General features: G+C 35.8%; 1 protein-coding gene across 1 annotated transcript in view; it reads right to left on the reverse strand.

The window, feature by feature from the left end:
- LOC110458903 overlaps positions 1-24,649 on the reverse strand; it is an 84,493-nt gene that overhangs the window by 23,734 nt on the left and 36,110 nt on the right. The window contains exon 3 of the mRNA XM_021510872.1: positions 2,202-2,315. Coding sequence (XP_021366547.1) covers positions 2,202-2,315 — 114 coding nt within the window. The remainder of the gene's footprint in view (positions 1-2,201; positions 2,316-24,649) is intronic.

A 24,649-nucleotide genomic window follows, 5' to 3' on the forward strand; every position in this document is an offset into this window, starting at 1 on the left:
CTCCCATGAGCACCCACCACTTCCCCACTCCCCAACATCTCTATCTCCCTATCACAAACAATCTCAAGTAGGCTCACAACGATTCAGCATTAGCATTTATTTTTATATAGCTAATACTCAAACCATATTGAAAAATGTTTTACGACGTAATGTTAGCATGCTGTCAATCTCGATTTTGTAATTTCAAATTGAAGGATGTGGATTAATATTAGCTCTAAGCTTGTTTCCATATCCTGTTTATGTTGGAACATTCGTGAATTCGTTCAAATTGCATGGAAAATGAAAACAAAATGAAATAAAGTGTGTACTTACAAAAGCTTATGAATCGCAGGAATGTAACTGACATGACGTTGCATACGTAATGTAGATTTAATAAGCAATTGTTTTACATGAATACAAAATACCTCCACAAAATATATGTTTTCGTACATTTTTATTTTGTCTGAGAACATATAATTAAATATAATACTATTTTTTCCAAAATATGATAAATTACGCAATGCGTGTGTTTGATGTAACATGTAACCACTTAGATAACAAAATGTACATCATTTGACCGGTTTCTATATAATAAGGGAAGTAACTCTTATAAAAATATGCGCTTTTAGCATTCGTGACTTGATAACACTATAGTAACCAAAATTACAACACTATATAAGATAAAAAAAAAAAAAAGGAAAAATAATGTTTAGTCTAAAAATAGTGAATAATGAATTAACTATACAGTATGATAATTTCTTTGGATTCGGGAAACAGAGCAAATCCTCAAAAACGGACATGAATATGTTTGTTTCAAGGATAAGTCCATGATGCAACCTCTGGCATGTCCATTATAATGCGATTAAAAAATAGATTTTGAAAAAAATTACTTCTGACTGAATATTTTAAAATTGGTGGTACTAAGTAAACACTTTTAAAACTAAATTTTAAACACTTGAAGTACTGCTTTTCCATTAGATAACTTATATTTCGCAATTTTTGTTTGTTTTATTTTTCAAAGTCTTACTGATCGTTGGTATTTAGTAACTTTGTCGGTAAACCCAGATTAAAATACTTTTGTTACTTGAAAGGTGTTTTTTTTTCGCTCCATATATATGGGGGTGAGATTTCAAAACCTCGTTGGTGTCTTCAAAACTTTTGTGCCATATCATCTGGTTGAGTTTCAAGTAACACTGGAACACTATCGCGTTGATGTTATAAAATGGTACGTACGTGAACTACATCATTTTATTTTTTATGAAAAGTGTGCAGAGTATGCAAAACATATCATTATGATACAACTCTTATTTCATCGTTTGAATAGCTTAAACGAATTTTAAGTCCGTTCAAGTTTCTAAAAACGTTTCTCATGATATTTTGCAGATTTGAAAATCGCCTTCTCCCCTATGGAGATTTATAACGAGTGGAATTATCGAAATAAGCACCTAGGAAAAGCCATTTCTAGCCCGATATATGAGCTGTACTGGGTGATCCCTGCTTCCTAAACGGAGGAATATGTAAAAAGAAGATATATACAGTGTACGTAAGAAATCATTTTAACTCCAAGCGATAGTTGATATCTATAGGTGTGTGATATATTCGACGAAATAAACATCAGGATAATCCCAGATGTTCAATACTTTCGTCTCCCGTCACTGGAATTAAATAAAGACGACGGACAATGCAACGTCGAATAAGGAAAATCGATGCATCCCGTTACCATGGAGCAAAATGACACTAGAAGGTTTTTATTCCGTTTTGGTTTTCGATTCCATTCGAATTAATCAGACGAAATAAGTCAAAGCAAGAAAAATAATTCGGTCATGGTACGGGAAGCTATGGGATAAACAAAAATCCATATCACGCCTATCCTCGATAACAGTTCGTTCTACATGGATTGCAAATGTGATCGTCAGTATCACAAGAATTGATCATTATAGATACTGCAAACCATTAACATTATGTGAATCCTTTATTTACGCAAACTCTTTCTTTATCGCGACACCTTTGGTTTAACGTTATTTTACGAAGAGAGACGATAGGAAATAGAAATGCTTAATGTTTCTTACAGACACATATGAATTTTTAACATTAAAAGGTTTTTTTTCTTTCGCGATTTCAAATCTTACGAATGTATTGTTCGGATGAAAAAACAACGAGAAAAGAAATATACGCGAAAGGTAAATGCCTTGCAGTATGTAATAAATATAGGGCTTACATACCAGCTACTAAAGTATCACAGGAGTTGAGTTGAGCACTGTACATGGGAATTTTGCTAGTGATGCACGTCGTCCAGAGTCCATCCACGGCTTCCACTGCTACCATGGTAACGTTATCTAAAAATAGAAACGGAAGTAGTGATCAAGATGGTAACAACAACAAAAACACAAATGAAAAACATAACAATTAATGACACGAAATCAAGACATAAAATAGTGACGATACATATTGTAAGAAGTCAAGTCGTGGTTTTTCAAGCTACCATTAATCTCATTATCAGCCAATGTTATTAATGGAAAGTATGTATTTTTGATACAAAATCATCCCAGCTTTTAAAGTGTCTCACAGTGCTCTACGTTTGCTGAGCACAAAGATGGTTTGGTTATCGATGTCCACTGTGTATCATTTCACAAATAACGAAAATTGCAGAAGGTTTAGAAACAAGTTTAAACATATATTTAAAATATTGTATCAACGCTTCAGGCTACATTACTTCTAGTCTCGTTCAAACAGACTCTTTTTGTTGGGCAAGCTACGCCGAACAGAGAATTACAAGTGATCAAGCGTTTGATTGAACGAGACTACTTTTCTTTTAATTTTGTAGCTGTTTTTTCAAAAGAAGTCCACAAACAATGAATGAGTAAAAAGTTTTATTGATTGTTACTATTGACTTTGTTTATCACTTATTGTTTACCTATTAAAAGGTAAACAAGCATGTTTACACCAACACAATTTGATAGCAAGTTATAGTCAAATCGTGCTTGATCTAAATGTTACCACGTGTAATATGTGTTAGCTAAAACAGAAAAGCAAATAAACTCCGTACATGTATATATAGCCAGGTATCAAAACTAACTTTTAGTCACTTACACAGTTTTGCAAGTATAGTTATGGAGGAAATCAACCTGTTCAATGAAGCAATGAACTTGAACATTTGATTTATCCGGAGTTTTTTCTATTCAATAATTTCAAAATCAATATCTTAATTAGAGAAAATCATTAAGACTCATTTTTTATAAACTTGCATAATGTTATTGTAAACAATGGGGAAACATTTTGACTTGCAAAATTTTAAACACATTTGGAGACTTGGACTCTTAGCGTCAGTTTGAATATATGGTTTTCAAAATTGTACGAACGGGTTGGCCACATATTTAATCGCCTTAGCAATTATTCTCCTTGAAATTCTGTTTAACTTAATACAAACAACCGAGAGAGAAAAAATATACGAAATACAATGTAATACACTATGGAAGTACAGTGTACATGGAACACTAGACCAGGCTGGATCCTGAAACAGACCCAGTTATAAATGCAAATGTTAAAAACATGTTAATTGCTACATATTAAACAAAAATATGTCTCAAGCAGAAATTATTGTAGATGGATGTATAGCATGTGTCAGCCGTTTCAGTTGTTTAATTTTTTGTATGTTTGTTTTTTTTTGTTAATTTATTACTTGCATGTTTACCAACCGATATTCTATAATTATAGAGAACCAATTTTATTATCAAACCGTCGTGAAATATACATATATAAATATACTTTCTGATAATCAATTATCAAATTAATGTTGTGGACACTAAATACTCTAATTGGGAAATTCAAGTATAATTTATTTCCATCACCTCAACTATTATTGATTAATGTTATTCAAATGTCCATGCCCTAGTCAGAATTTGTTCAAACCGTATTGAGCTGACAGCAGAGGATTGGTTTAAGTCCTACAGTCAGAATAAAATCCGTGTGTGGGCAAAGGGAGGTAACTCTGATTGTATAACGAGAGTTCAGCGTTTTTCTTCAGTAACCAGCTACTTGAGTGCTGAAGTAGCCAACACCAAACACAAAAATAACAAAAAATAGAAAACTATATTAAATTGCCTAAGATGACATTTTTCGATCTGAGGTTAAATCCATATATATAAATTCAGGTATGATATAGTCAATATCGATTATATGGATATTCATAAACAGCAAACAGTTTTTTTGAGATACATACGCAATAAAAAAGGCTAGAAATAATCATAAGGTACTCTTATGAAAACATCCATATTTTATTAACTCGTACATTTTCTTGCTAAGTCGAAGGAAATCTTTGTGGGGTTTTTCACAGACACACAGCAGCAACACTCCAGAATTTACCGTAAGTAAAACAATAGGTATACCGATTAACAGTGTATTTATATAATTACAATGAAAATATCGAAACATTCATCCCATGCGTGAAACTTAAATGTTTTTCATCAAGAAACATTTGAAGAATATCCTTTATACTCTAGTTTTAATTACTCATCCTGATACTCAATCACTTATCCTCTCCTTAATCTGTCAGTATAGTGTGGGGCCCTTACCACTACCCCCATCCCTCCGCAACCCCCATCCCCGTCCGCCCTAGTCCCTTCTGCACACCCGAGTCGCAGGTGTATTCAATACTCCCGTGTTGTGAGGATTTTGTATGGATTCCTAAAGCACGTACATTCTTCGTATTATGCCGGACATGAATGAAAGAGAAACCGCTCGTGCAGCATGGATGATGGGTCATTGATTTCGGATATTTCATACACATTTAATAGTTATCTTGTACATGGTGTATTTCAAGTAAGTTTGATAAGGAGATTACCCAAGATGGTGGTAACACCCCGGACACGGAGGTCTGACGTCATGTGTGCGAGCTGACACGCACAGCAGTCCATAAAAATAACACCAAGGATGTGTATTCCATACATATTCAGAACTGTATTTCGACGTTTTATTGGCCAATTGCAATTGATTTTACCATGTATGTATGAACACTAACAATTTATTGACGAGATTTATCTGTGTGTACTAACTTTACGTACATTGTATGTATGTATGAACGTTACTTGTGTATGAACGTTACATGTGTATGTATGAACGTTATACCTGTGTATGTATGAACGTACCTGTGTATGTATGAACTTAACCTGTGTGTACATGTATCAACTGAACCTGTGTGTACATGTATCAACTTAACCTGTGCATGTATGATCTTTACATTGTTTGAGTACAAACTTTACCTTTGCAAGTCCATGAATTAGCTATTGTTTAAATGTAATGGGTATATATAGTTACTGTCTGAGTGTGTACGTGTATGAACTTAATGTAACTGCGTATGCTATTGAATTATCATAGGCATAATAACATGTTAAGGTAAGTTTTCTCGGCAGCTTTTTCATTTCGGAGCTAGCATTACTGACGAGATTACAGTGTAATAATCGAAACATTCAAGTCCGGTGCACTGAAATTTTTCTTGTGAGTGTATGTGTGTTTTATTAAAACGAATCCCTTCATCTGAAAGCACAATACACTTCATTAAAATGATCACCGTCAGAAAACGTAAACAAATATTCATATTTGCCGTTAAATTGATGAAACTTGAAACTATTATAGGCCGTATATCAGATATCCGGATATACTTAGTGGAATGTCTGTGATGTTTGGGGTTTTACATGAACATAATAAAGCTTAAGCTAATACGGTGAAACGATTGGTTGGAATTAAAAACATATTCCCGGAATATTTCCGCGTGATCTGTAAATTAATGAGGTAACACATGTTATAAATGCGTTAACCATATGCTACATGGCGGAAATTAGAAAGATATGTTTAAATTTTTCCTTGTTCAACGTCCCGTTTATTATCATTCTACCTAATGTAGCAGAGTACAGTAGAAATGGCCTGATCCTAAAAATAAAGGGCATGTCTCAGATAAACATGGATAGTGAATTCAACCTGCACAACACACCTACATATATATACATATTTATGAACTTCATTTTGAATATATTTTGTTTTCAAAAACTTTTTCCCCCAAATTTGGGACTTATGAAAACAATGTTTATCATATAAAAAATCACCACAAAATGCAAAATATCATGATTTTTAACCCACAAATTGACCCCCGCAAGTTGTATTTTTTTCTTAAAACCTTTCTGAAATTAAATATCGCCTACTCGGTAACAAAAATACTCACGTTTTAGCATAGGTCATTCCGGTGGGTTTTTCACAATATTTACACATGTGCTGAGTACAAAAATTGACTATATGAAAAGCCAGCTTTTGTTGTTTAGACACAGATTTGTAAATGCCCAAAACTGTAGTCTCAAACCAACTTCGATTTTTTTTATTAAATTATGAAGCCCACATAGTCCACTTCATCATGTATATGCCAATTTTAGTGCTGATGGTTTTTTAAATTTTGATACAAGTAATATAACAGGGTTTATTCATTGTATAAACATACCACCCTTGGCCACCGTACGCTACTGTACACTGCTACCTAAACTCAACCGTAGTAACATGTAATTAACGATTTCACGGTTCGAACACATTTATCTTAAAGGTTGTGTGTAAATTCCTGAACGAAAAAGGGAACGAAATGGGAGGAAACGGAACGAAATGGGAAAAAAATCTAATTTATGATTTTTATTGGGTAAAAATGACTATGACATCATCGTGACCTGATGACGTCACATCTAATGTGTTGAAACTAGTTAACGTAATTATGATTAAAGCATTTAAACCCAGCCCGACATTGCCATGGTCATCTTAACCTATTAATCACCCTACTACCACGTGCACGGCCGGACTCGTGTAATCCTTGTGAAATCCGTCTGCGGGTTACACAGAACTTCGCTCATGGTTCTGCCACTCCCCTCATTTTTATTTCTATTTAATTTCAATTATTTTTATATTTATATATCAATGAACGTCGCTCGTTCACTGGAATCATTATTCGCCTCACACACACTTAATTTGCCACAAAACCAGATTATAGACATTCAAGGTTAGACAATACCTTCTCAAACATAATGTGTTCCCGAGCTACGCCCTTCTTCTGGGCAACACGAAAAGCCGGCATTCAGATGCTTGATTTTACGGACTGACATGACGTTAACTTCATGCCGAAGGTATGGCTTATCGCTTGCGCATTCGGAGTCATCAATCAATTGTAAATGAGAATGGATGCTATCATAATATTTTGTATTGCGTTTTAATTTGATTTTTATTAAAATATGTCAGTCATCTGCGCTCCATCACCTACACCTCAGTATCCGTTCGATGTTCCTTTTTGAATTGCCTTCACGATAATTAAAACCGAATACTTCGTGTACAAATTAAACATTATCAATTAAGTGAGATCCCTGTTGCCAAGTCACGAACAGTAACAAACAACAAGATGATTTATGCTCACCACTCCCCGATATGTTGGCTGCTTTGTCCCGCGAAACAACAAAACAACAAAATTCGAACCTTGCTACATTGTAAATGTTATTATTTTCCCCACGAAATGACGGAATACCGATATATCAGATTTATTAAATGTCGTTATTTCATGGCAAAATATAGAAAAAACGAAAGGAAGAGATTTGTTACGCGAAATAATGACAATTGTAGGCGATACATATAGCGTTATCATATCGTCATTTTGCTCTACTTTTCCGTCTTCTCTTCAATTATAAGCGAGAAGATGAGGCATAGACAATTTTGGAGCTAAAAAATGTCGTTGTTTCGCTGCAAAAGAACGAATCAATCACATTATATATTTTAAAATCTCGTTATATCGCGGCGAAAAATCGACATCATTTTTTATACACATCGTTCTTTCCTGTTCCGAAGTAAGACGTGGACGCCAAAACCTATCGAAGTTCTTCAGTCCACCAGAAATCGAACACATGTCTACAGATTACTAGCCAAGTGCTCTACCGATTGATCTGAAGAGAGATTTCCGCTAGCCACGTCAGTACAAATTGACTAGATGCATGCAGACACCAAAGTGCTCTCCCCAATTGATAGACCGCGGCCTTGGATTTTTCTGAAGTACAGCTTATACCGTGCTTGTCATAATTGAAGGGGGTTATCGAACACGATATCTCGGTCCTGACAATGGCGCCAATGTAACCGAGGTGACCTTTTTGAAGTGCCTACTCTGGTTAAAGTCGAACCTGTGACTTCAGGCTAACAGCCCGTTGCTTTATCGATTGAGCTGAAGGGAAATCGCATGTCGCCGAGTCAACTGCCAGCGCATACATGTATGTTTACCACTCTGACGTAAACAGTCACGACTTGGCAGTGATGGTATCAGATATATCTTATCAAACAACTAGGAGAAATAAATATATCTCTTCATCCCCCCCCCNCCACCCAGACCCCCAGACCCCTTTCTGCATTACCACATAATAGGAGGGTGGGGGTCAACTTGTGGATAATATGAACAAAATTAAATTGTATTTAATTAAGCAATGTTTGCAGAATCGCAATGAGCAGTACGTGAAAGCAAACACCAACTATAACCAGGTCTAGTTTGTCTTGTCATCAATCTTGCTGAGTTGAAAGCGAAAGAAGAGGATTTTATAATTATAATTTCTGTAAATTGTCAGAATTCACAAGAATTGGCTACACAATTTAATATTACGTAAAGAAAAGGGTATCAATTAAAGTATTTATTAACGGACATTTAAGAATCCCCGTACAGGTGATAAAAATTGTAACTTTGAATTGGATACTACTATACTTATCAACAAAGACCAACAACAGTGTTCCAAATGTGATAAATATATGTCGCTCTTACAAACTAAAATACCGCTAACCAAACGGTTGAACCGGTTGGACCAGAGATGTTCGTTTATGAAATAAGGTCTGACCTTGTAATCTATAAAGCTGCTTTCAGACAAGCCAGGACAAAGCTTTGCACGGTCGGCATAGACATTTCTAGGTCAGCTAGGATTTATACCGGAAAATGTTACATTTAAAAACAGACAAACTAGTTGGTCAGCGGTACATAGTACAAAAGGCCAATCACGCTACAGGAACTAGAATACCCAAAACCAATTTAACTCTAGTGAATTTCTCTAGTATTCTGACTTGAGTGAGGCAGTGTTTCTAAAAGTGCAGTGTACAAATACATTACACTGTTCTAGGAACAGTATTTCTCTCAACACTGCCCCTATTTCTCAACTTCCGGTCCAGCCATTTAACGGCGGAAGTGCTGGTAAAGTTACGGGGAATTTGATCATAAACATGACTATTTATGGATCACGTGACGGTGATTTTTTAAAGTCCTGAGCAGACCTGGCAGTTTAAAGAAAGACAAAATTTGACTTCGAGAATGCTTATGTTATACCAGGGGTTAGCATTATGAGCATGCAGTGTTGATAAAATTCAACAATATCAAAATGTTTGAAGAATAATTCAGACTGAATTTAGGCCTATATCTGTAAATATACGTGTACAACCTAATTAACTGTGAGATTGAAAGAAGTTTCCACAATCCCTGGCCATTACTCATCTGTATTATCTTCTAATGTTTTTGTTCAAATTTTAATACGAATAATTTGATGAAATTTCGATACCACCCTTCTCACGATAGAAAAACATGAGTTACCGACACTCGTAACAAGGCCCGCTGTGAACGTGTATTGAATTTTAGGCGTATTTTTGGGGTTCTTTGTTATATTTGCCAAATATTCTCTTTCTGAATTATTACTGAATGAATGAAAGCATTAATGAAATCAAATTTGAATAAATTTACCACATGACAGGTATTTTATAATTATGTGGAGATTTTTTTTTATTGAAAGATACCTATGCTATTAATATTTATTTTTTCGTCTGCATTACTGCAGTATTCAAGATTTTACATATAGTTAAGATCAAATTGTATTATGATGGAACTGCAACGTTTATGTGAAGTACTTTTACACAACGCCCACAAAACCGCCAATAAATTTACCTAACATACAAACATGTAGAGGACTTTATTTATTGCAGTGTCAGCTGTGTATATTATCAGTATACTGAGTATTGTTTTGCCTCTCCTTCTGTGATGCAAATGTACCTAGCATGTAGGAGCCGGTTGTTATTCCCAGTGCAATGTGTCCTGAACATTCGTTCGCTAATGCGAAAATCCGCAAAAAAACCCACAAACGAATTCAGCAGATTTGCACCATAGTTCATGTGCTTCCTTTGAGAAAAAGTTGAGTACACTGGACAGCATTTGTATTATTAAGATTAACATCCAGGTTTTTTATGATTAAATGAAAACATGTGTGTCTCGTCCGACTGATTCCACTTGTCTGTAGTGCCAATCAATTCCGGAATTTACATCAACATTCAGTAATTTGCATCGATCGATACACGGAGGCTGAGCGCACACCGCGATCGCCTCGGTTTTGTCTGATCTGCTTGCGTATTGTCGTATCTTTGTCGGCTAATCCACCAATACATGTTTTATCTCTAGGAATGGATGGACGAATGTTATACGACCTTTTTGTATTGATATATCATGGAACCACATACCCTATTATCTTTGTTCAAGAAGAGCTTAACGTACAACATCAATCGAGGGAAAAAATCGACAAAAGGGTGGAGTGAGCAATGTTTATCTCTTAACTGTACCGGCCGGCTTATCGCCATCTAATTTAACTGATGTGCTCTCGTTTTTTAAGTTAGATTTTCAAACAAAACATTTATTTTTTTGCGACCAGATATCTATGCAAGACTCAAACATGTACATGTACATTCACATTTTGAGCGTTAAAAGAATAACTAAGAAAAAAGAAGAAGGAAAATTAGAAATGAATGAATGAATGAATGAATTCGTTCATTCATTCACTTTAATAGAAAGGGACAAGAAAATATCTTGCATCATATTTACCCAACAAAGAATATGATAATTTGTATCATGTTTTAATGTATTTTTTAGAAAAGATGACTGATTTTTTGTTTATTCACAATTGTTTAACAAATATCATTGTGCACGAATAACATATCCGGCATTGCCATTTGATACAATGATGACTGGTCCAGTCACACTCTGACCCCGATATTATATATCATAAATTTAGAACGGCGATATACACTATAATTACTATGATTGAGTTATAAAAAAAAATGAGAAAACAAAATCAGAAGACTGGGTAAATCAATTGTTCTTGAGTCGATTTGATCGAAAAAATAGTATGGTGATTTTGACACACCCTACATTTTCTGATATATTTTCTTGTGCAACAACACTACATACCCAAAGAAAGATGTTTGGAACCTTTTTTTCACAGAAATAAATTAGTTCTGAAGATAGAAATAAAATAAAATAAATCGAAGACTGTCCTGTGTGTTCAGTACATACCATGTTTGTGCCTATATTTAATAGTGTCATAGCCCCGATCAATAACTGTAAAATAAGCATTAAACATTTAATATCCTAGAACCATTACGATAAGACCAATATATGTAACAGGATTGTCCTCAGTTATATTTCCATCGCAATCGTGGTCTAGCTGACAGGCAAACGTAGAAATCGTGACTCTGATCCGCCCACCTCGCCATTATCATGTCCCGGGCGCAGGTAGCAGTGACCCTGGGACGGGAGTGATGTCGTGTCGCATTACCTCCCACACGGGTCTAGTACATTTTTCTGAGGTACATGAAGAAAACGTTGGATTTGGATTGTGTGAGATTAGGGTTGGGGGCTTTATAGAGTGGAGCGATTTGGAAAGGGGGACTGGTAGGCAGGCAAAAGACAATTTAGTGAAGAAATTTTGGTAGAGATACAAACGTTGTATCTTTAAAATCAAGGGGACCTGCTCTCGATATCACACAGTGAAGATTGATTTGATATATCGAGAGCACATCCCTTGGATTTCGAAGTTGTATGAAAGGTAATATATGTATAGGGTAAAAGATACGTTTGTATAGATATATATGTAGAAAGCTCGGGATGGCAGATGGCAAGATATTGATAGCGGTTTGGGGGGGGGGGGGGGGGGGGGGGGGGGTGACATTTAGAAGAGGAAGGAAAATGAGAGGCAAGATGAAGCAGATACGGAGACACTTCCCTATAATAAGTTATCAGGGAAGAAGAATGAACCCTTCCCTATATCAAGTTAGTATATCAGGAAAAAAAGAACTAGATCGCAAACATTCAGCTTCTGTAGCTTTTCAAATGTTCACATATATATTGGAATTCTCTGAAAATATTTGAAACAAACTGATCTCGGGGGACTTAAATTTTGATAGAAAGTAGAGTATTCATATTTATAGTATAGAGTATTTATCTTCTCGTAAAGATAAAGGTCTTTATTCAATTGTATCTGAGATAACTTAGTGCGGCGAAATATAAATGCGAAAAACAAGCGGCCAACACATACACACTGCGGTATAATACAGCGCCATTGCGATCAGGCTGTATCAACCCGGCACTGACAAGCCTCCCTTAACATAACAAGGTTTACGACCGTAAATTCTGTTGTTTTTTGTTATCCACATAACCACCGACAATAGTAACGCCTATCTTATATCGGTTCATCTTTACGACCCCAATGAATGTGATACTACACAGACCATTTATGGATGACGTTGGAGTTTAAGGGCAAAATTCACGCAGTACAACTTATTCAATATGACGCTTGTCACGAACGTATTGCAACGTGTATGCACGAAATCTGTTGTTTTTTTTCTTTTTTCTTCAATTTGAAATGTTTATTTTTTACAAACAAATTGCGAAAACTTAATTGTTTTCCAAGACATGAAATATTGGTGTTTCCCTATAAGGTTGTCTTCAGAGAATGTTTATAATTTATCCTTAAGGAGATGTTAGAAAATTTTATGAGAAGAGTTCTGTTTTCATGGTCGATGATTTTTATTTTAAGGATAAATAAATAACCTTTTCACTTCCAAGGTCACGAAGACTAGCAATCCGTATATTGGTTGGAACTGTACTGTATTATACACGACAATAAATGCATTTTATTGTCACAACTCTCACTGGGGAATATGAGCAGTATCTGTTTTTTATCCATGCAACACTACGTGAATAAAACACAGTCATTATGCATCACAAACATTTTCTTGGTATGATTTATTTTTAATAAATCATTTTTGAAAAAGAAACTATGGAATTTCAGTTTTGTTTTTCGACTTATTTTTACCAATTTCGTCATCTTTAACGACATATAATTGGTATTATGCAATGACATCGATGTAATTGCAATGCATACATGCACATCAATCTTTTGAAGCAGAAGTGTTTTGTTACATTTCGCCAGAATAATTAGGAAATTTTTACGAATCAATCGGTACCTTGAAATGTTTTTTTTTCTTTTTCCGTGCCATTACATTTTCTTTAATCCTGACACCTCATCGAATCTATTCGGAATATTGCTTACATATATATGAAATATGTGATTGATACAATTGTGTATTAAAATGTGTTACCTAGTAGTGTCTTTTAGTGTATATACCCTAAAATGCATTATGTGCTACATTTATGTAAAGTCATACACACGCGTGCCCATATATTATAACCATTGAAGGACCAATGACCAGGTACTGACTGTAGGTCGGTGGTTTTTCTCCGGGAACTCCGGCGTTCCTCCACCACCAAAAGCTGGCACGTCTTTATATGGCCACAGCTGTTAATAAGACGTAAAACACAAACAAACCAAAACCCAATGAGTAATATGGACAAATCAACAGAGGTCAAGCCCATTTCGAACCAATCTACTTCATGCTTATCAGCACATTGATACAGCATGCGTTTAACGCTTACTGACAGCCATTTAGTTTGTTGTATGTGTGTGTCGCCATTGAATCATATTGGCGGAACAAATCTCGATTGAATCGATGAATCGGATTGTCAAGCGTTATATTGACAAGTAAAAACTGTTTTGTTACCAAATAACGTCTTCTCCCATTTAGGATGTCATTGTTTTATTAGCGTCATGGTCGTGAAGAGGAAATTGGCTGCGAACGCAACTATAAAGGCATGGGAAATACTTCATACATATTATACACATTACATAATAATGTCAACCACTGACCGAAAGCATATTGGCATTGTTTTGCATTTATCAATATACACACAGACATAATTTCCTCGATAGAATACAATCTTCTGCTATATGCATGTAAATGTATAATCATTCGTTCGCCATTCGGACACTTAATGTGCGTATTTTGTGTGAAAGCTTGTGAGGCCGCGTGCAAGCCGACCGTAGCGGACCAGCACCTGCTTATCAGAGCACACATATATAGCTTTCCAGACAATGGTATGAGCTCTTCGTCTCACAAACGTAAAAAAAATATGTTTTTAAAAAACACACCGAAAGGGTTGTTTTTCTCAAGGTAGTGCTTTTATATGGTCTACAATATTGATTTCCCCGGACCAGAATTAGAGTGTCTACACGTACAATGGTGTCAGATGAATTTTATACCCACACATAACTGTTCCGCACAAAACATGTTAGACGTTGAGTATGTGGAATCATTCTCAACCGTTCAGCACTATATTGATGCTGATTGAAGTAACTCAAAAATATTTTCACGCTAACTGCGTTATAACCAGAGGTTATAATGTCAAAACGGAGCTTTTAATATTTCGTTGACAACGTATACATCAAATATAAGCAATCCTTTGATAAGATTAATTAGTATGTTATGAAGTCTGCCGTGCGAAAAACTAGATTTAGACTAATGCAACAAAAAAATATTGTTTTATTAATGATATTACAAATATACAACATTTGATATAGTACTCTTACATAGGCCGCTATAAAGCGCTTTACAGTACAAATATATATACAGAAACCGGTAGAATTGTAACGAGTGGCAAATTTAAAATGGCTTTCAGTTTTGTTGTCAAGCGTGACGCCATTTGAATGTAGCCTTAAAGATAACGCTATTATCTCCCCAGTAGTAGTTATTTTCGTTGTTGTAGATATTTTAAAATGTCATACGTGCAACAAATATGATTGGCCCGTAATATTTTATATTTATTTCACACATTTCTCAGATTGTACCGATATTTTCACTCGAGCTTCGCACTCGTAAACAAAAACAGCAGTATTCTACCATGAGTACTCCTCGAATATATAAGGCTTTCAATGGGAACCCATTAAATATCTTCGAGATAAGATATTTGAAACAAAATACATTTTTATAATCATTTTGTTCGTCTTAATTTTAAGCATGGCCAACAGGTTCATTAAAAACAACTGCAAAGAATGACGAAACAACAAAGAGAACAACATGCATTGATCACTAAATCAAATCTTTGTTTCTTTTTGACTATACAGCAAGTGTATATTTAAAAATCGCAATGTACCACGTCATTGGTAAATGAATCCGCCAACTTTAAAAACATGGTAACATTTGTCATTCCTAAAATATATTTAAGTGCAGTGATTTTGGTTACGTGATACCGTCACTGTTTTAATACGTGATTTGATAAAACGCAACGTGGAGAAAAGACGACACCTATTAAAAGCATTTTAATTCCATCTTTGGCAGTGTCACGAGATGTAAGATTAGAGCCGGGCGCGGATCCAGAAGGTGCGTGTATGGAGGTAGGGTCGGGATTACATTCTCACCTCTTCCAAACCAACAATTCAAAATCGACTTTCAAATGTAAGCTTTCATTTCCATTTTCACTATCAATACCAAACAACGTCTACCACCATCATTGGCCATCAGCAACCATCACCACCAGGAAAATACTTCAGAATCAGATAGGTATACATAGGTCGGATTGGTCGAGTAGTTAACACTTCGGCCTTTCACGCAAGTGGCAAAGGTTCGATCCCTGAAGTCGTCATACGCATGGAATATTCAGAGAAAGTGTTTTTTCTCCTGCCCTCATAACTCTAACAACCCAGGTGGAGCATAAAATGGTCTGGAGTGGGTGTTGCGGTATCTGTGCTGTTGCATTTAAGTGAGGTGGCACTATAAATGATACCATTGGAAGCACGGTCCCTGTACAAACAGAACACAATAATCTCTAGCACACATGCAGGCATACACACACAGGGAGATATTAGCCATGCAGCATAGGTCTAGTAGTTAGTGCCTAATAAGGCAGCTCCTGTGAAATCCTCAACATTGTATTTATTACTGTATATGCTTATTGTATTGATTGTATGAAATTGTATAACTATCTCCTGTAAAGTGCTTTAGAGTGGCTTAGTTTAGCTAGATAGGCCGCTATATCAAATGTTGTTTACTACCACTACTACAGACGGACAACGTACTGTTTATTTTTCTATTTGTACTATTTTTGCTGTAAATTCTCTTGATTTCGCAGGGTCGGATTGCCGGTTAAATGTACAGACCCCTACCACAGATTCGTTTTATGTAAAATCCTCTATCCATCCCGGACGTACAACACTTCCTCAGTTTTGCACATTGATGACGATACATTTTCTTGTTACTTGTAATGGTAAAATAAATACCGACTGCATTGTATCAGTCCAGAAAAATGTCACTAACTCGGTTCTAGATTTGAGGACGTGACATTATTTCGATGTGTCCTAGATTTACATTACATGTGTCATCAATGAAATTGAAGACGCTTTCTCTTCTGGAACACATGGTCTCATTTTCTCTGTACCTTTCGGGGTTTCTCCATATAAACCTTCCCTTTGTTCATAGTTTGCTTTAGCTTCATCGATTTTTGGTTCAAGAAATGCTTTTAATTTATTGATTTCCTATTTTCTTTTGCCCGTGCGTGAAATACACACTGATGCATACGTAGTAACTCGTAGTTATTCCCTATGATTGCGCTTATATCATCATTTTTTTTAGCATAGTACTGAAATGATTCTAGGTTTTGATCGTCATTTAGTGTTTAATTGTTTCACATTTCAGTCATGTTCCACAGCTGGTTAGATATAATGTTGCTGTACAGGTAGTTTTCACAAACAAAGGAAAACGGGTCGATACAAGTCGTCTGTTCCCTTGCAGCTCATTGCGGCCTTTTGTGCATTCATTGTCAACAGAATCGAGGCATTTCAGATCTAAGGATATCGCATATTCGAAATGACCTTGTGTAACCACTTCATGAGTATATATGTTGAAATTTCCTTTGAACGTAAACAGGATATTGTTGATGATCATTGTAATAGGGCATGAGTGAATCAACATCTCAAGATATGGCATTGTGTCTGTTCCATTTCCTGCTACCGTCCATAAATAACTGCACAGGTAACCTTTTGTTTGCTTTTTATTACATTCCGCAGACAGATGACATTTTCCAAGCATAGTTACAGCCTGTGTTATCTTTCAATGCAGACTTTTAGCTAATAAAGCCTCACACAATATGTTGGTTAATTCCTGTCTCCTTAACAATACAAATACATGTATATATAAAAATGTATTTCATTGTGCGGTAAAGATGTTCTAACAATTAAATAAAGAGGCACCAATTCGATATTCTCACAAACAGTTTTATTCGATGTTTTAATAGAATTTAATATAGGATTTAATAGGATATTATTGGACGCAGGCGTTGCTGCCTCTATATCAACATCAGTATGATTTGAAACAAAAGGTGGTAAACATAAAATAAATCTATACATGAGACACTTTATGATCGTCCTTGCTAAATCATAAATTATCTTTATATGTCTCCCCATTGAGACCAGTTACATTTATGAAATGAAAAAGCAATTCACTGTACCAGGCTTCATCGACGCAATGAGATAATGAGATACATCCAAATCATTTAAAAGTATTTCAAAGCTGAGAAATATTTTAATAACTAACATCAGAGATTCAATAATATGATCTGCACCAATCTTCCGAGATTTGAAATTTGTTACTAAATGGCCATTTAAAAATCAAGGCTCAGTGCAAATAAATCAGTATTTTACGATTTTCATAAAGTTGATTCCTTGCGTAAGACCATATTGTACGCGCTATTAGATTTCATTCAATTATATGTGATTTGTTTTTCAAAAGATCAAGAGATTTTTCTTTTTTTTACGGTAAGTAATTTGAAGTTCGTTTTGTCTTGACCTAGCTGAAGGATTCCTACGACCGTTCCTTCGATTCAGTTCAAAATCTGTCAAATGACATTATAGATTGTTTGGACTTGCATCCCTTCAATAGCAACTCGCGATTGGCAATCGGATCCCCACGGAGCGTACATTTAGGCTTAAAGACTGATATAGGGAGTGGAGTGGAGCACACCCATGTATATACCTAATCGGGTAATTTACTCAAAATCAAGTACATATATAGTGTAGTGTTACAGCTGATAAAAGCTGATTAATCAAGTGTTCCGAGTCTGAGGTATACAAACGTGATGACTAATGCACCGGTTTAACCCGCTCGCTACATCATCACAGAACAGACTTTTACATCTAGTCGATTCAATCACATGTACCATGAAACACGCTTTACTTTAACTCATTCCTTCCAAATGAAATGTTTCAGGTAATTGTAGTGTTCGATTGATTAACAGGAACCGTAAATGAATAATGTATATTAGGAACTATAAACGGCAATAGCTGACCAAATAGCCAATGAAACTGCACGACATATTTGGGTGCGGGACAGAACAAGAAAACGATTTTGATTCGCCAAGGCTCGCTTCATTTCCCTTATTCGAATAAAACTTTATAGCTTGAAGACACTGTCTACGAACATTTTGTTTACATAAACACGACACACACAAAGCCATTTTTATTGATTTATCAAAACAATATTGTAAGCTAAGTGGTTTTATGGCAGAAGCAGAATCATCAAGGCAAAGGTAAACCAGTTAGGTCAAATCATTCATGGCCTGATAAATGCAACAGAAAACATTTTTCTAATAAGGCATAAAACGATTACACGTGTCAGTATTGAATGATTGACATGAATTAGTCAACACATTGTCGAAAGAACTGTACATTTCTAATGAAGCATCGCCATAGCAGCACATCAAATACCACGTGGAAATTGCACTGTTCTGGAAAGTATCAATATGTTCTGGCCAAAATTGTTTTCTGTTTGATTGGACAACTTTAATATCGGAGGGGTGATGCCAGAAATAACTCGGCGGACACACACAGCAATTGATTTGTCGGCTTCCCGAAGATTGCTTTGAATTGCCATCCCAGACCGATGTGGTCTTATAAACTTGTGAACATCGGCCGGCAGCAGCATGGCCGAAATGTTTATGTCGAATGAAAGTAGCTAAATATTTCACCATATCTCAAATTTAAAGAATTTTCTAATTTTCATATTCGATAAAACTATCTGTTACAATGTACATTTGGTCAGTAAATGTTTGTTGAAATAAAAAAAAAACATATCTTGAGTATGTACAAGTTATACAGATGTATGTTTACAAGTTAAAACATGTAGAAGTTACGGGACATACCAAAGCCCTTAAAATTGTACACATGTAGTTGTTATTCCCTGCTTGACGTTCAGCATTAAGGGGAATGACAACGACTGGTTCATCCGTTGTCAGTATAATGGGACCGGGAGGAATGCTGTGCTTGGTGCCTTACTCATGGCGTTTCAGTGAGATAACACTATAAAGTCGGCATCGGATCCGCGCTATCACAAGGAGGCAAGCACACCAACATACCCTGTCTCCTGCATACATACACGCAAGCATGCATACACTACACACATGGAGGCACGTCCTTAAATGACCTTAGCTATTAATAGGACGTTAAACAAATAAAACAAAACCAAATCATTGTTGAAGATATATTATATCGAATGATGAATATTTAAAACATGTAAATGTCACATGTAACAAGAGTCTGGTTGAACGAGACTAAAGGCGTACTAGAGGTGTATATAAAGAAATCTCACCAGAAATATAGCACAAAGTAGCTAACAGAGCAGAGAAAAATGATGTATTCGATCAATTTAAACTTCATTCCAATTCCTTTAGAAAGATAGTTCAATTCATTGATAACGATATCCCATACGTTGTTAACGATATCCCATACGTTGTTAACGATATCACGAGACGTCCCAGACCTTTTGTTTTTGTAGCGATATCACGACTTGTCACCGAGACGTTTTATCATTCTTAATGATGCTTCAATTTATTTGATCAAATGTGCTGTAATTTCAATATTCATAGACATATATTTGAAATGTGCAGATATAAGATTAATTCGCATACACAAAAAACTATGTTTTAATGAAAGTCGAATTTATTGATGTATTGACGTGCAATGTCGTCACCAGTTGGCAAACAGTTAAAAGGATGGGTAATGGCAATATCGCACGAACAGACCTACAAATATATGAATAATGCAATGTTCTACACGTTTATAGTACCAATTCAATGTCTGCCTATACAAGCAATATAAAGGGTGCGGCTTCTAGATCTTTTGCGTCTTAAGGTCAATGAATAGCACATTTTTATGGATATGGTTTAATATGAATTGGCGATATTGTCGGGTAATTCGGCTGAATCTCCGGGACCGATGTCCTGATGATGACCAATACACGGCGTGTCAAACAGTCCTGGCTGAAATAGTGTTTTTTCATAGTTTTGTATCCTTGTAGCTGTCATACGAAGACAGCGTCAACAGATAATATTGCAACTTTAAAGTGTAATATCGCTAACATGTCATACTGTGGAAATGGTTGCATGCTGCATTTGAAACTACCTGGTCAGACTAGTCTGGCGACGGTGGAACCAGAAGCACATTTACCTAACGACACAGAGTCGAAAATAAAGAGCAGACGAGAAGACAAACTGAAAATAGATGTCTTCAGTGTTGCATTAATGGACAACCGTAAATAGTTTGTTTTTTCTTCATGGCGTCCCCATCATCGGAATTCCAGGAGTTTGGCTCACTTACGTTTTAAACAGAGAACATAAGACGGCGCAACTCCCGAAATGTTGAAGACGAGTGTTCCCAATAAAAGGGCACATAAAATCTGCCTCCGATTACATACGGCTCACATCAGTAACTCCCTACGATCTATTTAAGTACGCACACTGGCACGACTTGCGTATTAATAGGCAAGCTTTCTTAATTGTCACGTGACGTCATATTCGCGCGTGCAATATATACTTACTTATGACTGATTGACAATGTCAGAGAAATGTCTTGAATATTCAGTGATGGGAAGAAAACTGTATCTGTTACATCCCTTTATGTTTGCGTTTCCATAATGCTTTATCCATAACTCTAAACGGATTTGTATGACCCGTTCAAACTTTGATCGGTACATATGCATTACAATATACAACGCCGAGAACCTGATGTTTAGCCCCGTCTCTATTCCCCTACTCATCTCTCTTGCAAGAAGTTAAAGACACGCACGGTACTTTCAGTAGTACGAACTTTAATTTAAACACATTCTCAAAGACAACCATATTGACGTCTCTCACCCATCACAACACACACACAAAAAACCCACAAGACTTTGGGTGCTGCAATGAGCGGACACAGAAGGATTGCTCTGTCTTGTATAATATGCGATGTGTGGTTTAGTTGTACATATTGGGTGTTAGGTCTTCAAGTTGCGCATGCAATGAAACAACTCCACGTTAACTTAATCATCCACGTACGTGGGCGGACTGATATATATGATATATGTAATATTGATTAACGCACATCACATACATGTACCCTGAGGAATACCGACTTTACAGGAAAAACATCCTTCATGTTCTGTATTTATTCAAAACAACGGCGTCGGTTAATCGCAATATCTACAGAACCAAACAGAATGGAATTGTAAGCAAATGTTTTGCACGAATAAAAAACGAGGAAATGAGTTTGTAGTTACATGTATAAACAATGATAATTGCTATTGTAGAAACAGGTTAATGATTTCCGTTTTATTGTGAACAGGTCATGGTCCAGGAGGAAGGCGAAAATCAACACAAAAACATCTGAGGTCAAAAGAGGTCACTTAGAGGTCGAAGGGGACACTCCTGAAGTAGACAGAAGAGAAAACAGACAATATATAGATCTCATTTCGTGCAATAAGGACGACAGATCTTTTTTGTTTCTTCGATTTCTCCTTAGTAGCAGAACCCAAAGAAACCTCCCGATTATGTAGGGGCCCCATATTAATCGCCTCTTTACGGTAACATACAGCAGATATAGCAGGTCTTATCTTTCCCCGAACTTGCATGGGATCAAACTAAAAAGTAAGCAAATTACACGCAATTATATCAATAAAAGACCACGATGTTGACATGTGTACATGGTAATTTTCAGAGAGACACGGGATATTACGTTGTCAAGAAAAATACACGACATGGAGAGACGATACAGGAATTGGACATGACAGTATCTAGAAAGACAAAGAACATAAAATGGGAGTACCGAGTTGTCAACAAATCCGATAACCGAACATAAATATCGATAAAACTAACTAGTGCACCATATACTTGTAAATAAAAGAAATAAAAGCATAAATAGAACAAGACCAGGTGTTCCGGAAGGGCAAGCGACTTCTGCTTCATCGACTACACCTGCCATGTTAATCTAGGTCAAATCCAAGTAATAGCACGTCCTCAAAGCGAGAAGCGGGGTAGTGACAAAGCAACAAGGTAAACTAATGATTACAATCAAAAACATCGACATCTATACATGTTTTACACAAAGAAAAAGTATATTTCTAAATGAGGACATGATCGAGGCTATAACACTTACCAATAGTATTTCTTTATCAGCTAAAAAACCCTATAGCAGACATATATCATTGTTGTTTTCTATAGAAAATCGTTTTGTCTATTTATCGTCAAGTCTACAAAGTCGCCATTTTGGATTTATGTTAAGATGTCATGACAACAAGGCTATTGTTTATTACTGACGTCATAATTACTTATATTTCCTCATGTAAGTAAAACATAATAAGCAAAATATGTAGTCTTTCTGTATTGGCTTTCATCACGAGTCATTTGAGAAATAACTATACGTCTATCATTAGCCGAGGCACGGTACACCAGTAAATACCAGTAAATACAGCAGTCATTACTCCCGTCATTATCAACAAAATTGTCGCTTCATTTGTGTTACTGTGATATATCAGAACAGTACTTAGCTCTGTACGTATTTCTTTCGTGTAACAGCCGGATATTCTAGCATCCCTCCGTTTTATTTGTTACGGTGTGATTACTCATTATCGGAATGACCGTGTATTTGTTATAAACAAAATCGACCAATGTGGCCTTTGTCATATAGACCGCAGCTCTACAATCAAGAATTAATAATTATTAACAGCCTATTCATAGAGTTAATAATAGAGCAAATTATCCAAATATCACGAATAGATATGCATTGTATACTGATGGGTCAATTGCCTAAAGTTCTAATAAAACTTAGATGGTCATGACGTGGGAACACGGGATTACTTATCGAATGCTTTTGTTGACTTTCACCATTTCCTTACACACACCAAAAAAACGAATTTTCAAAATTGTTTTGCCTAAAACAGCATTAAAGCATTGATCATCAATATAATTAATTGTTTTAAAGATATTTCGTCCAAGAATTTCTTCTTTCGAACCATGATATAAAATATTGAATAAAACATGACACCTGACAATTTTCCTTGTTGACATCCCTCCGCTCAAAAACGTAGTTCAAATCAGACTCTAATGTAGGTTGTGTAAAACCTGACCTTTGTCAAAAACTATAAAATGTTTGCAAAATGAACCTGTGTATTCCGGTAACCTGAAGATGATGGAACGGAAAATAGTTATCTCATTGTTGTTTTTGTTTCTTTTTTTGCTTGTTTGTTTTGTGTTTTGTTTGTTTCTTTAACACAAATCGCTATCCTTATTTATCGGCAAAAACCTCTTGAGATCGATATCATTTCATATAATCTTACGTCCTACAGTACGTTTATATAGATATCCAGATATTTTATTAACCATAGCAACGACAGAAATTATCTCAAAGGGGATGTAAGTGGATTTAATTTATTTGGATGTACTTTTCAAGACATTGGCAGAATTACTTTCCTTAATTCGCTTAAGTCTTAATGAGCGTTTACTGATTAGATAGAACATGGTAACAGGAGACGTTACTCTCGATAACTTGTGGCGATACACCATTGACTGGTTCAATGATCGACCCGCTCTTTAACAGATTTTACGCAAAGCTAACCATGCTTCGTGACCTTTGAATTGCCATTCCCAGTTTGCAACTCCTGTTAGCCCAGACTGGCGGCGATAATTACATGATTACTGACAATAGGCTCGGAAATCAGAGTTGGAACTGTCAATATAGTCGATTTCCTCTAACCTTGATGTGTGTATACCTGACGGTGTGAAAATTCAATCCTTTGGCATTATCGGAACCGGAAATCATTTGTCTAATTCTGGTACGGATAATTGATCCCGGATCAGATGAAAGCTCATCATTAGAGTTTATAGGCTTTGACAATCAGAGGACATGTGTCGTTAAGTTACAAACAGATCGCTATCTGTACAGGGGTATGAGCAGTTGATCCTTATCAACTAGCGTGTTATAATGTGCTACACTACTGCATTACAGTGTGCTAATTCCCTATTACGATGTGCTTATGTGCTATTACGGTGCACTAACGCATCGTGCTAGTGTGATATTACAATGTTATGTCTTTGCTTAGCCAAAACATTGTTTTGATAAAGCGGACGATTTGTTCTCGTTATGTTTTGTTTGTTTTTGTTTTCCCTTTTTTTATGAAGATA

This window comes from Mizuhopecten yessoensis, unplaced genomic scaffold, assembly GCF_002113885.1.
Source record: "Mizuhopecten yessoensis strain PY_sf001 unplaced genomic scaffold, ASM211388v2 scaffold9847, whole genome shotgun sequence".
In the NCBI taxonomy this organism is placed as follows: Eukaryota; Metazoa; Mollusca; class Bivalvia; order Pectinida; family Pectinidae; genus Mizuhopecten; species Mizuhopecten yessoensis.